The sequence below is a fragment of the Rhinoraja longicauda genome, chromosome 5 (assembly GCF_053455715.1).
Source record: "Rhinoraja longicauda isolate Sanriku21f chromosome 5, sRhiLon1.1, whole genome shotgun sequence".
Classification (NCBI taxonomy): domain Eukaryota; kingdom Metazoa; phylum Chordata; class Chondrichthyes; order Rajiformes; family Arhynchobatidae; genus Rhinoraja; species Rhinoraja longicauda.
The window spans coordinates 16,290,327-16,306,037 of NC_135957.1; the positions used below are offsets into that span (position 1 = coordinate 16,290,327).

The 15,711-nt window shown below is 41.3% G+C and overlaps 1 protein-coding gene across 13 annotated transcripts in view; it reads left to right on the forward strand.

The window, feature by feature from the left end:
* The window catches only part of LOC144593435 (regulating synaptic membrane exocytosis protein 1-like), a 338,785-nt gene that overhangs the window by 291,330 nt on the left and 31,744 nt on the right, over positions 1-15,711 (forward strand). For 8 of the 13 annotated variants that reach the window (XM_078398979.1, XM_078398980.1, XM_078398985.1 and 5 more), the window contains 2 exons: positions 7,740-7,981; positions 15,050-15,148. In XM_078398979.1, the coding sequence (XP_078255105.1) occupies positions 7,740-7,981; positions 15,050-15,148 (341 nt within the window). The remainder of the gene's footprint in view (positions 1-7,739; positions 7,982-15,049; positions 15,149-15,711) is intronic. The other 5 variants (XM_078398984.1, XM_078398993.1, XM_078398988.1 and 2 more) reach the window with 1 other exon arrangement.

A 15,711-nucleotide genomic window follows, 5' to 3' on the forward strand; every position in this document is an offset into this window, starting at 1 on the left:
GTATATGGTTTTTGTGTTATTATTTTAATTCTTCTGATTAAAATGAGCAAAGTTGTTCATATCTGACATGAATGTCTACCCAATGGTAAATAAAGTGGCTTAATGACTCGTATCAAGTGTTGGCTCACTAAGTATTCACACAGTTTGCCTTTCAAATAATGAATATGCTGGATACTTCAACGTATCGTGCAGGTTGTGTGGGGATGTCATTGAGTTGTTACATGTCAGATCTGTAACTGTCGTGTAGGTGGATACGAGGCAACACAAGTTTATTCCTTTAAAAACAATTTGCTGGGAGTATGAAACAGTTTCACTTGCATCAATGAATCCAACTCAGTGTCAGTACAGTTCCAGGTTTGTAATGATATTTTTATGGCATTAGTTACAGGAAACAGGAAGTACTTACTTGGGTTATTTATTCATTTTAAATAATGGTCAAATTATATTTGCTTTTCCCAGATATTTTTAAAGCATGTGCACAATATTTCCTCAAGCTTGTTCTGTCCCATTGCAATGTTGACTCCATAACCCAATTTATTTGCAATAACTTTTAACTTCTTGCTTATGGTCAGGGTTCACATTGTGTGCAGTAGAAGCTTTAGATTCCAGCGATGAGGACCTTGTTATACTGATAGACCAAGTTGTTCTTGGATTGGATTATTCCCACAACAGGGAAAAGATGAATGATGAAAAGCTTGCACTCATCTTTATAATTTCAGGTGTCCCAAACTCACCTAATCTTGAAGTATAGGCCTATTGTAAAACATAAAATCCAGCATCACATCATAAAGAGTAAACCCCCCAAAAAGAGTATTGTGACATTGAACAGACCATGGCCTGGAAATTTCCTCCTGCTGCACAGGTTTTGTAAATATTAGGTGATTGCAGATTTTGCAAATACAATATGAAAATCATTCACAAACCAGAAGCCACAACTGATGGTGCCCCGAGTGTATGGAGAGAGCTCTTCTCTATGTTGACATTTATTGGAGCACTCAGTTGAGCTCTCCTGTAAAGCTAAATCTTGGTAAAATTATGGTGGGATATATAGCCAATGCCATCTTCTTCGCTGTTGTGTGCTGGGGCAGCAGGGCGAAGGCCGCAGACGCCAATAGGATTAACAAACTCATCAGGAAGCCTGGCTCCGTCCTGGGGGTGGAGTTGGATTCATGGGAGGTGGTCTTGGAGGGGAGGATGCTCCTCAAATTACGGAGCATCTTGGACAATACAGCTCACCCCCTCCATGACACACTGGTCAATTGAGGAGTACCTTCAGCAAGACTAGTTCCACCAAGATGCAGTACAGAACACCACAGAAGATCCTTCTTCTCTGTGGCTTTCGAACTATACAATCCTCCCCCTTCTGTCTTGGGGTAGACTGACTTCCCTCCCCCCACCAATCTTTGCACATCCCCAATCTTTTCCACTCGTCACTTTAATTTCATGTATTTTGTGTTTTATGACTGTTGACAGATCAATTTTCCGCCTGTGATAAAGTCGTATCATATCACACAGAGTAAGTGACAGGAACGTTATGAGCGTTGATATATAAAGGGACTTTGGGGTGAAAGTGCATTGCTGCCTGAACGTGGTGACACAGCAGATATGGTTGTGAGAGGGCATTTGGAATGCTTGCCTTTGTAGGCCAAGGCAGTATAAGAGTCAGGAAGTCATCTTGCACCTATACAAAACACAGTTTATTCCACACTTAGAAAATGCTGTAGCCTTCTGGTTATCACACTACTAGAAAGGATGTGGTAGGTAAAGAGAGAGTGCAGAAGCGATTCACCATGATGTTGCCTGGAATGATGAGCTGTAGGTTGATGTAGAGTTTGGATAGGTTGGGTTTACTCTCGCCGGAAATTAGGAGGCTGAGGGGCAAACTCATAGAGGTTTATGAAATTATGAGGGCCCAAGATAGGATGGATGGCTAGACTCTATTTCCGAAGGCAGGTGGTGCTACAACTAAATGGTGCAGGTTAAAGGTGTGAGGGGAAAAAATCAAAGGAGATATGAGAGGTAAATTTCCACACAGTTTTGTGATTTTCATCAGCAGCTGCTGTTTGATTTATTTCATTTTTTGCAAAACACTTCTGTTAAGGATATCACCAATGCGTTTTATTCAGAGAGCTTTGTCTACTTCTCCTTGACAGATGGGATGTGCACTTTTCAGACTGCTAACTTACCAATGAAACACGGAATGCATGACTGGGATGCACAAGGCTCCAACATTCATCAGTAGATAATACTGATGTCAAGGCCATGGCTGTGCTTGAACACAGTTTTAAAGCAGTCTGTGTATTTACCATAGTTTAACGTGAATGGTTCTTGGGTATCTCTTCCATCCTTAGCTCCTCAGTCCAATCAGGAGCAAAGACACCAGCAGCTTTGCAGAAGCTGCTCAAAGTATTTTGATGGTTTAGTTCCAGGACAGGCTCTTCGGCCCACGATTTTATGAGTCCTCAGTTGAGCTTATCCTCTTCCTCTCTTGATTTATCTTTTGCTAAATCTTAGCGTGAGTTGTGACATTGTCCCTAATATTGTACTAATGGATATGAAGTATACAGCAGATGGAATTATGTGTAGGAAAGAACTACAGATATTGGTTTAAATCGAAGATAGACACAAAATACTGCAGTAACTCAGCGGGCAGGCAGGATCTCTGGAGAGAAGGAACGGGTGACGTTTCGGGTCGAGACCCTTCTTCAGACTGATGGAATTATAATGGAATTATAAGACCTCACGTTGCATAGGCCACCGTTCGTGTCTCCTGCTTAAGGCGTGGAAATATTCCATGTGTTGAGTTTCATTGGTTCATTATTGGTTACCTTTAGTGTGTACTCTTGCACCACTAACTACACACTAACTCGGACTAATCTTGCTGCCAGACCTGTTTAGAAGCACAGTGTTCAGCTGATAAAACATCAACAAGCCTCGGTATTCCCTCACAGTCTGACAATCACGCATGTCCGAGACTAACTTACTGACCCACTTTCAGCCTTCCATACGGTGCAACAGTAGAGCCCAGTAATGGTGGGAATTCCAGGCTTGTGGATTAGAAGGCAAGGGAGAAGGTAAGATTCTACTTTTTATTATTTTAACGATTTTAATTATTTTGGGTTTATTCCTTTAGCTTGTGATATTTTTTAGAAATAATTTTTATATTTTAAAATATTTACTTCAATTCGAATCCCACCCCCAATGTTTCCACACTGCCAGACTCGCAGGTGTGGAACCCCGAGCGGGATTGCCCCGAGATGAGTGTGGCGTGTGTGGACCTTGATGGGTGACTTAAGGCAGCAGTCCAAGTCCATCAATTGAATGCATTGCATTGAAAGAACAATATTATTTTTAGTGTATGAAGGAACTGCAGATGCTGGTTTAAACCAAAGATAGACACAAAATACTGGAGTAACTCAGCGGGACAGGCAGCATCTCTGGATGCTTCTCTCCATTCCTTCCCTCCAGAGATGCTGCCTGTCCTGCTGAGTTACTCCAGCATTTTGTGTCAATCTTTAATATCATTTTTAGGATATGTGCAACTGGCTTTATCAGTAGCAAAAGACGAGGAATATATACTTTTGTCATGTATGAGAAATTAATTTAAATTTTCCTAGAATTTAGTTATCTTATCTACACGTATGCTGTTTATTAATTTTAACCTTTTCAAAGTACATTCATCACCAAATATGGAGATCACTTTTTGTGACGGCTAGAACTAGTACATGGGCGATTGTTGGTCGGCGTGGCCGACGGGGCTGTTTCCAAGCTTATCTCTAAACTAAACTAAACCAAAATTACATTGCTGTACCACTGTGCAGCACCTAAACTTCCGACTGCTTTCCATTGGTGTCTGGGGGCTATTTCCTCAGGCCTCAGCTAGCTTAGTCAGTTCTGCTGCCTCTACCCAAAGTGACCACTCTGCTCTTGAAACTATCAATGCTGGTCCAATGCTCTTCAACTATTATATACTGCAGAATTTTAATGATCAAGTTCTGAGACCTGAGTCAGGGAATTTTTGTTTGGAAAACAGTGATAACGACCCATTAGGTTTAGAAAAAGAAAATGGACAATCAAAGACCAAGAAAGATGACTTATTCCAGTGTAAATCGACTGGAAGAACTGTTGGTCAGCAGTGTTCATATATCAACTTCCCATGTGATTAAAGCCACACTAGAACTTCTTATACGATTAAAGAAATTAAAGCTACAATAAAGCAAAGGAGGAGGTTTGTGGGAAATGTCAGGTTAACAATTATTGTGAGAAGGAATTAAAATATAAAACTATCAGGAGAACGGAAAAAGAAAGTAAGTGAAGTTAATGAAACAGAGAGGTTAGAGAGTAACGCAGAAACAAAATGCTGTGTTCTTTGGTAGACCTATAAAGTTGAGGGGACATGAAAGGTTAAAAATAAGCTTACATTTACAATTACATCAGAGCCGCTCAAAGCGCGGTAGAGCCAAGGAATTATTTCCAAAAGTTTAGTCAAATGTTGTGTCAGAGTTAATTTATGCAGAGTGAGCTTCTGCAAAAAGCCATGTTTCAATGCAGTTGGTTGACGTTTTAATATTGCACGGTGCATACCTCTCCCACACCTCCCTCTCCTGCTCTTTGCATCCCCAGCTCCACCCTCCCTTTTCCCTTACCTCAAGAAATTTCCAGCAAGAAATCTCCTTTTATTCTGAGGCCTCCCTCTGATCCTAGACTCTCCCACTGGAGGAAACATCCTCTCCACATCCACTCTATCCAGGCCTTATTAGCTGAGGCAGGGTGTTCTAATTCTATGCTTGTCTTGTGTGATTGTTAGGAGTTAAAGAGGACACTGATTCATTCAGCACCACTGGCTAAACATGTTGTGTGAGGACCTGTCCTGATGGTCCCACTATTTGTCCAGAGCCAGTGTGCCTGTGGATTCACGCGTTCAACTAGTAGCTGGGCCGTGTGGGGAAATGTCAAGCACTGGAAGTATCCTGCTGATTTCATTGAAGCAAATGTTTATCTTGAAGTTGCATGCCAGTGGTAAATCAGGCGGTGCACAGCATACCCATAAACATGTTGCTCTCAGCCAACCACGCAAGTTCAGCACCACACATAACCCACGGCCTGGTGTCCCACTGAATGGGTGCTGCACGGTGAAAGACCTTCCTCTGTGAGCCTCGTCTTTGCAGTAGGATGAGGGAGGTCGAGTTGCAGGTAGCAGGGGTGTGGTTGTGCTCAATGGACAGAGGCTTGAAGATGAAGAGATGAATCGGGCCTGTATCAGTGGGCAGCATGGTGGACAGCGGTAGAGACTTATAGCGGTAGAGACAGCTTATAGCGCCAGAGACTTGGGTTCCATCCTGACAGTTTGATCCTACAGGTGCTGTCTGTAAAGAGTTTGTACGATCTCATGACCTGCGTGGGTTTTCTCCAGGATTTCCAGTTCCCTCACACACTCCAAAGACAGACAGGTAGGTTAATTGGCTTGGTATAATTGTAAATTGTTCCTTGTGTGTAGGATAGTGTTAGTGTGCGGGGATCGCTGGTCAGCATGGACTCTTGTGGGCTGAAGGGCCTGTTTCCGCGCTGCATTGCTAATCTAAGCTATACAGTGTGTCCACTGTGTGTGGATTGCTAAGAGTCAGACTATTAATCAATCTGGAGTTACTGGGGGAAGGGTCAACCTGGGAGGTCAGTGGATGGTGTCGGCACTTGGATGTTGGACAGCAATATTTGGATGGTGCATGTGGTCGGGAACATTGTAGATTGGTGATTGAGAGATCAGGCAGCAGGTAGATGGGGAAAGTAAAGGAGTGGGATGATGAGCAGGCTTAGTGAATTGCAAGGAATAGTGGGGACACTAAGCAGTGAGGAGAGGTTTCATAGCCTTGGCCCAATTCCGATAGGTCTGCTCTAGATAAGTGAACCAGGCCTGACAAGTGCTGTGGAGCCCCTTTGAATGAATGCCCATGCTACTGTACTCTTCAGTGAAAATCCCAGGCCCCTATTGCACACCACTGCACAATCTGGGCTCCTCTGTGCATTAGCTTGTCGGGTTAATGGATACCCCCGACGTAAAATCAAAGACTTCATGGAACATACAATAACTTATCTGAGTTTATCTTATTCTAATGAAATACAAGGTTTAGCTGTCTTTTAATACGATTTAACAATCTATTTCCAAAAATGCTAACTGGTATGAAGAATTTAAATCAACACAATTTGTGGAGAAGCTGTAAAAACTGTCATTGGTCTCTGAGGGAAGAAAGTTAAGTTAAGAAACTTAATAGATGTATTTGAAAGACTAAATGTTGGAAAACAGCTGACGGTGACAGAAGATTTACTATCTAGAAAACAGGTTCATGAAGAAAACTGCAAAAGAATGATGCGGCATGAGGTAAAGCTGTCTTCTGAGGTAATTTCTGAGAAGCCTGTCTGGAGGAATGTGCATTCATGTGTGATTCATGGCCTTTCACAGAGGTACACAAGCAGACGGACTGTGTTTTACTTTGTTGTGAATCTATCATTATTTGAAGTGTGCAGAAGGACACTTGTCCTGCCACAAGGTCAGGATACAAACTTCCAGATGGTAATGATGGCCGAATAGAATGTGTTTAAAGAAGTGGTGTCTGCTGCAAGAGTGAACAGGGGGTTACATTAACTTTATTACATATTTGTTTCCTGACAATTGCTCTGTTCTGGGTTGATTTTTATGAATACATATCATATGACTCCATTTTATCAGTTTATGAAAGGAAATAACTGAATGCATCTCCAATTGAGCACCTTAGTCTCTATGTGAAGGAAAGAACTGCATATGCTGATTTAAATTAAAGGTAGACACAAAATGCTGGAGTAACTCAGCGGGTCAGGCAGCATCTCTGGAGAGAATTCCTTCTGAAATGCTTTGTTATAAAGAAGGAATTCTCTCCAGAGATGCTGCCTGACACGTTCAGTTACTCCAGCATTTTGTGTCTACCTTAATCTCCATTCCAAAACAAATGAATTTCTTTTGCAAGATTTTCTGGGCCACACTGCACAAATAATGAAACACAGTTAACATTTTGTCAGTTTTCCTTCTGTCAGAATTCTTGAATACTACTCCGCCAAATAGATTTTCCGTCCAATTATTCTTTGGTCAATAATCTCTTTATCGATCCCTTGATGAGCAAAAGATAAAGACGTTAGAGCAATCTGATTAAAGCTGACAATCATCCAGAGCTTCCAGTAGCAGCTATTCTCATCACTAAGATTCTCTCCCTTTCCAGCCTGCTGTTGGCAGTCTTCAGGTCTTGGCCATATCTGGGCATTTTGTTCCAACAGAAGGAATATCAGAAGACCCAATCTCGCCCATCAACTAAGTATCTAGTGGGCACAATTTATGGTGGTCTGGAGCAAACATTTTATTCTTTTCAAATCCTGGCAAAGCCACTGGCCAACTAATTCACTGCTGATTTGGGCCAGAACCTGGGACTTGCGATTTTGTGCCATGCAGGGAAATCTCTGCTTCATTTAGAGGGGATTTACTGTGCCTACCAGTTTCATTATGGATTGAATGTCCACTTTATAACAAAGCATTTCAGTTAAAGCTCAGTGAATCATTCTAATAAGAGATACTGCAATTAGGTATAGCAAATGAAAGGTTAAAGCTTCTTCTTTACCAACAGAATTATGCTTGAAGGAAGTGTGCCAATTCACTTTTTAATCTCTTTTGTTCCCTTTTCATGTTTCCCATGGTGAAATTGGTTGTGAAAAAAAAGTGCATTTACCTCTAAAATGCAAAGCAGGCAAATGGGGACATCGGGGAGAAATATTATGAAGAGCTCAAGTGTAAGTGAGGAGATGTATAGTCTGGACAATAACGACGGCAGTCAGTCGGACACTGCTGTGGGAACAGTAGGAACAGGGGGCAAGAAACGAAGATCGAGTTTGGGTGCAAAAATGGTGGCCATTGTCGGCTTGACGAGGAGGAGCAGGAGCACATCACAGCTCAGCCAGACTGGTGAGTGGTTATGTCTGTGCACCCATGCATCACCATTTTCCATCTCATCCATCAGAGACAAAGGGTTTGAACAGTCGTACTGTAACTTATGATATTGTATTCCTAACACTGATTGAAACAGAGCTTGCACATAATATTGAGTAAGGCCCCAGTATCAATCACTGGTTAAGTGATGTGGAAGGGAAGTCTCTGTAATTTATCCATAGAGAAGAATTACTTTCACGTTTATGAATATCTGAACTGTTCTATTCCAAGTACGTAACATTTTAACAGCAGCAGGGTGTAAATTAAGTCACTTCACATCTTCAGAGCAGCATAAAGATAAAGCCATTGTAGCCAGGGTTTAATTAATAACCTCAGCAGGCACAGGAGCCAACCAACCCACACAGACTGAGCTCTACTGCTTTAGACCATCCTTGTTAGTCTTTTGTCCATTATGGGACATTTAATAATTTTAATGGGAATTAAAAAGTTTAAAATTGTAATCAAAAATAAGTTTATTATCAGATCAGCTCTGAAAACTGATCTTACACAGTACACCAACCACATTTTGTCATCTTTAGGTATTATGCTGTAGTACTTTTGATTGTGCATTGAACCATAAAATTAACTTATTTCACAATTAATGTTGTCTTCTCAAATTTAGATTGGTAAAGAAATAATTTAATGATACTGCTCACCCATCAGGCAGCCTTGCAAACTTGAACAGCAAGCTCAGGGAAGAGTAATGAGATGTTAATACTATATTCCTCTCCGATGAGGCACCATGCCAGGAGTAGAGTTAAGACATCTTATGAAAGAAAGAGGAACCATCTGCAACATTTTATCTAACGGCAGCATTCTTACTGCTCAGTTGTCATTTCTGCAGGGAATATGGTTTGATAGAGTTGTTGCATGAATTCCTGCCTGGTATGCTGCAAATTGAAATTGGTGTTGGTAATGTAATCTGGGCCAGATGTTTGACTAGCTAACTATGGGCTGTTTCCAATGCAATACGAACCTTCCTTAAATAAGGAGATAAAGGGAGAAGGTCAAAGACTGCATTACTCCAGTAATGAGAGAAGATATCGTGGAAGGCTCTCAAATGAATAGAGATTAGAACAAAAAGGTTGTTGTTACTTTGCTGTGAGTGTTTTAGTGCTCCCCCGAAGGTCAGGAGGTGGAAGAACAGATAAGTAGGCAGATATTCGAGAAATGCAATTTTAAAAAAAGGGTTTTTACTGGTTATTGTACTATTTCCCAAATATTAACTGGGATGACCTCAGCTTTAAAGGCTCAGAAGGGGCTGAAGTTTTGGAGTGTAACAAGGAGAGCTGTTTGACAAAGTATATAGATAGACCATTGGGGAAGAGGTTTTACTGGACCTTATCTTGCAGAATGTAGCTGGTGAAATAAAGGGAGTGTCAATGGGGGATCATTTTGGAAATAGTGATCATAACTATATATTTTAAAGTGGGTAGGGAAAAGGATCAGGTTGGTCCAGTAATAAAGGTCTTAAATTGGGGAAGGCCAATTGTATTAACATGAGGGAGGACCTGGCAAAGATAAACTGGGAGCACCTACATGCAGGTAGGTCAACATCTCCACAGCAATAAGTATTCAAAGGAGAAATAGCAAGAGTTAAAGGTAAACCATTTTTCCGTAATAGTAAAAGTGGTAACAGGAATCCTGGATGTTGAGGTATTTTTAGGGTTGGATAAAGCGGAAAAGGGAAGCACACAACAGGTATAGGAACTAATAACATGGGAGACCCATCAAAAGTATAAAAAGTGAAGGGAGGTGCTTAAAAATAAAATTGGGAAGGTTAAGAGAGCTCACAAAAAAAAATCACAGGCTGACAAGATTAAGCTAAATCCACAATAGTTCTACAAGTCTATTTAGGGCGAAATGTAACCAGTGTAAAAGTAAAACCCTTTCGGGACAACAGAGGCAATCTGGGCATGAAGCTAGAAGTTATATTCTCACCGGTATTCATAAAGAATACACCCTGCAGTTAGAGTCAGTGAAAGAGTAGGTGACAGTCAAATGCAAGTCTTCATAGATGTAGATGAGGGACTCAATGCCCTTAGCATCCTTAAAGGTGGAATAATCCCCAGGTTTGGATGTGATCTATCCTGAGCAGCTACATGAGGCAAGGGACTTGATTGGTGTTGCTCTGGATAAGATTTTTACATTTGCACAGGATACAAGTAATGTGCCGTTTGACTGGAGAACAGCAAACATGGGGCCTCCTTTTCAAGAAATGCAGCAGGGTAAAGACTGGTAACTGTAGACCTATCAGTCCAACATCAGTGGGAGGGAAGACACGAGAAAAAATTCTGTGGGAGAGAATTAATGATTTTGTGGTAAAGAAGTAAAATAAGAGTCTGCAAATATGTATTTGCCAAGGGCATACATATCCTGTCTCATCAATTTGAGTGAATTCTTTGAAGAGGAAACAAAGTATAAAGCAGGGCAGTAAATATAATTAACATGGACTTTAGTAAGGCCTAAGGCCTTTGACAAGAGCCCATATGGAAAATTGGTTCCAAAAGATTGGGGCTAAAAGATGCATGGCAAATCAGCAAACTGGATCCAAAACTGACTTGACAATAGGAGAAAGAGAAACAGTAGAAGGTTACTTTTGTTTTTGGATGGCTGTGGCTAATGTTGCCCTGCAAGGATCAGTGCCTAGCCCCTCAGCAAAGTTGTTTTAATTGTGAAAGACAATTGTAGGCTTCAGATAGATATCAGGATGTTGGTGAAATGATCTGAGAATTGACAGATGGAACTTAATACAGATAAACGTGAGGCAATGCATTTTGGGAGCATCAGCAAGGTTTTGACATACTTCATAAATGGTAGGGTCTGAGCGAGTATTGAAGAACAAGAACATTGAGCGCTAGGTTGGCAATGTGATTACAAAGTCAATATGGATTGCTGGTCTTCATGGGTTGGAACATTCTTGGGTGGTTATGCTTCAGCTTTATAAAATGTTGGTCAGGCCCCACTCAGCTGGAGAGCTGCATGTGGTTCTGGGCACCAATGTACAGGAGGGATGTGATAGCGCTGGAGAGGGTGCAGAGAAGATTCACTAGGCTGTTGCCTGAGATGGAGCAGTTCATTTATGAGGAGAGACTGGCAAAACTGGGTCTCTTCTCCTGGAAGTGAAGGAGGGGACATGATTAGGGTATATTACATCATGATGGGTATAGATAAGGGTAGATCGCAGAAACCCTTTCCTCTTATTTAACATAGATAAAATGAGGGACATAGGTTTATATTGGAATATGAGGAGAACCTTCTTCACACAGTGAGTGGCAAGTACCTGAAATGCACTGTCCGAGAGAGTGGTTGAAACTCAGACACTGACAGCATTTAAGAAGTATCTAGTTTAATTTTTGTTGGACAATTGTTTAGGCATAGCATTGAGTATTGGCTGAAAGGATTCGTACAGAACGGTGCCTACTGATGGAAATGTAAGAGTTGGGCCGAATGGCCTGTTTCTGCATGATTCCATGATTCTGTGAGACTGGTATTGTACACAATACTCCAGATGTATTCTCACAAATGTCCTATACTATTAAAGTATAACCTCCCAACTTTACTGAATTCTGCTCACAATAAACAGTAACATTCTGCTAGCACTCCTCATTATTTGCTGTCGGTGCCTTCTCATCTCTTACAAAGCATGCATTATGATACCGAGATCCCTCTACAATCTCTCACCCTTAAGACAACATTCTATTTTACTTTTCCTGCCAAAATGGATGATTTCCTTGTAAAACCATAGAATTTCAAAGATGGGCCCCGTTGACCTTCCTTGCCATACTATGATGCCTACCTGCGCTAATCCCATTTGCCCTTATTAGACTCATGTCTATCTACTCCTTTCCTATCCAAGTATCCTCAGGTTCCAATTAAATCTTCCCCCTCTCACCTTAAACCTATGCTTGTACCCTTGGCAAAAGATGAGGTGCATTCACCTTACCCATGTCCCTTATGATTTTATATACTCCTATAAGATTACCCCTCATGGTTTTATAAAATCACCCTTCTGCCACCTGCGCGCCATGGAATAAAGTCCTAACTTGCATAACCTCTCCCTCTAGCACATGCTAAGTTATGGCAACTCCTTGTAAGTCTTCTCAACATTTTATACTGCTTAATGGCATCTCTCCTATACCGGGTGACCTAAAGCACAATACTCCAAGTGTAGCCTCGCCAATGTTTTGTATAACTGAAACATAATGTTCCGACTTCTGTACTAAATTTCCTAACAGATAAAGGCCAGCTTGCCAAAAACTCTCTTCACCACCCTATCTGTCAAGGTACTATAACAATCCCTAGGGTTCCACTGTGAAGCTCCTGCCCTAGTTTGACTTCCCAAAATATAACACCTCACATTTATCTGAAACACCATTTGCCATTCTTCAACGTACTTACCCAGCTGGTCGAGATCCTGCTGTAATTCTTGATAACCATCTTCACTGTCTATGATACCACCAATTTTACTGTCATCTGCCAACTTATTAATTATGCCTCATGCATTCTTATAAAAATCATTGATATTCCAGACAACATTCTAATAAATGTCTTGTGCAGACCCTCTAATACTACTGCATCCTTCCTGTAATGTGACAACCAGAAATGTACATAATACTCCACGTTTAGTCTAATGTTTTGTACAGTTACAACATGACATCCAATACTTATACAAGGTCACCTGCATTTTTAATGCTCCTTCTGCCTGATCCTTGTCCATTCACCTAACTTACCTATATTCTTTTGTAGGAATCATTTAACAGGATGGGCAGCATCTGTGGAGAGAGAAAGTTAACAATCAAGGTCGCAGTACTACAGTTTACAGAGCCCTTGATACATTGCTTCTATTTCTCACACCTCTGCTCTCACCCACTTTCAGCAAATTTAATGACCATACCTTCATTGCTATCATCCAAATTGGTATAAATTTTATAAAGTTTAAAGCTCCAGCATTGATCCTTATGGCAAACTGCCCACTAGATCTTGCCAACCAGAAAATGATTAATTTGTGTCTACTCTGTTTCCTGTCAGCCATTCAATCCATGTCAACATGTTACCTCCGACATCATGAGCTGTGACCTTCTGCAATAACTTGCCAAATGCTTTAAGGAAATCGCTCTGATTTCCAGCACACATCACTTCTTCAAGCATGAATTTCCTTAACAAAACCATGTTCACATTAAGCTGCCTTAAGATCTAATGTGTTGTTATTGGTAACATGGTGGGGTTTGCCCAATAGGCTAGACTTCTATGATTAAGATCATCTATAGTCCTCTCAATCTAGCCTCTCGGGCAGGTCCCAACAGTTTATCATTAACAACACATTGCACAGACCAAGAAATGTAATGTGCTGGTTACTGCTGCCATTAAACCATTTTCACTAATCCGATCTCAGACCATTCCTTCATTTTATATATCCCTCTACTATCTTCAGCCATGACCGAGGGGGCCTAAGAAGACTATCTTCTCAACTACCAAAATTAACATGCCTCTCTCTCTTTCCCAGTTCTGACAAAGGTTGCAGACCTGAAACATTGATTGTTTCTCTTTCCACAGATGCCTGAGCTGATAGGTTTTCCAGCATCTTCTGTTTTTATTTCTGCAGTGAAGTTGGCTTAAAGGACTAGCATTGGGCTGGCTCTGTATTACAAAGTTGAATTAAAGCTGGACATGGTGGGCTGAGGGTCTGTTTCAGTGCTGTGTGACTATGTCACTCTGATTCCAAGGCAAACATTATGGAAGTAATCATGAAGATCGTGCTTTTTACTGATGACTCTTAAATATCTCCATAGTCTGTCAAGCAGGCTGCCAGCATTTTAGAATCAGTGGTTTTAATTGCTGATGTTTTAACTAGTTATCATTAAGTCATCTGAGGCACTTGTGCTGCACCCTAGTTCACATTCACCATCCCTTCCTTCCACCTCCCTCACTCCATTCTTGGTGATAGACATTGCCTTCCAGTTTGGCAGTGGCACTTTTTCTTTAACTGACATACCTTCAAGCCGTGTTCTTCTATATCTCTGGATTTCTCATCAGCATTAGATCCTGACAGGAAATTTGTGTGAATCCTGTGATTCTCATCTCCTGGAAGCAATCATTCCTCCATTGGTGGCGGTGCCTTCAGTTAACAAGGCCCTAAACTTCTAGCATTCTCTCCTGAAGCCCATCTGCCTTCTGTTTCACCTTTTTCTTTTTAGAAGGTCTTTGGTGAAGCTTTCGATCATCTGCATGAATACCTGTTCACCTCATTCATTGTCAAATCTGATAACTCTCCCATGAAGTATTTTATCCTACTTTGCCACATTGATGGCATTGTGCTGCTATTCTGAGTCTTTGCTGTTTGAAGAAGGTTCTGAGGCTCCAGGAGGATATTGAATTTAAAGAATTATTGTGATCCGTAAAGCTTCATTTACAGGAACGAAAAATAGAGGTGCATTTATAAGACAGCTATCACGTCCCCTCAGGAAACATCTAGAGAAACATCACAGTCAGTGGGGTGCTTTGAAGTGTCACACTTGTAACATAGGAAAGGGTGGCTGAAACAAATGTAATTCAATTGTGAATTCAATAAACTGGCTATTACCCAATAAGAATTGGATAGATATGTGAATGGAAAACATTTGAAGGAGCGTGTTTTAGTGAGGGGTAATGTGGTGCCGATCTGAGGGAAATCATTAGTAGTTGACGGGTTAGTGAGGGTGTAGGGGCTTTGGAGTTAATTTCATAACTTTATTCTAAGACATAAAAGACACTAAGTTGACTGGCCTCCTCCTGTGCTGCATGATCACGTACTCTACAAGGAACATTGTTGTTAGAGGGCGGGTGTATCAGCTATCTCCAGCCTCGGCAGTGAGACTACAGACCAGAACTTTTTGGACACTGCTCGCTATTAATGCAGAGTTCCCCTGGACTTATGGACAATTGGATACATGTCTATTGATCGGCATGTGTGTGGGCTCAGATGAGGAGATGGTCGTGGTTGGCCGTGATGCCTTCCACATTCAAATAGTCTGCCAACATTGACTGTCTGTGCTCACTGCTTAGGCTCACACACGAAGAATGGCCAAATGAGCGAGGTACTGGAAGGTGCCCAGTACCCTTGGATCTGTACTGAAACTGGAGTCAGCACCTTAAGGAGAAAAGGTGAGAAAACAAGAAACAGGAGAAGGATGGTCTGTCTGCCTGCAATGGCTTGGCAGTAAGAGCAGGAGAATGGCACAAGTCCACTCGGAGACCTCAATTAATAGTGGGCTGATCCAGATTGATTTAGGTCCCATTTCCCCATTCCTGCACCTCACCCCTCATCAGCAAATCTACTCATTAGTATGCTTCGCTTCTCATGACATTGCACAGTGCCTGGTTCATTGTATCTTGAATCATCCCCGCCGAATCATTGCTGAATGCAACTTTTCCTGCAACATGCTCCATGCTAACACTTTGCTTTCTCTCACCATCTGACTGAACTAGCAATCTAATTCAGCAGGATTTATACTGCCCACTGAGTTGCCAATTGTTGATAGTCTGGGGCATCAGTATGTTTCTTTTCAAAAGTCTCTGAAACAACTGTCAGTCAAAGGCACGACCTCAACTTTTACCTTGCCCTTCCCGACTTTACCTTGCAGATAATATCCCTTCTGTTAATTTTTAATTAATCTATTTCTAATCATATTTGTCCAAGTGGGCTTCCCTTAGTAGATTTTTTGAAG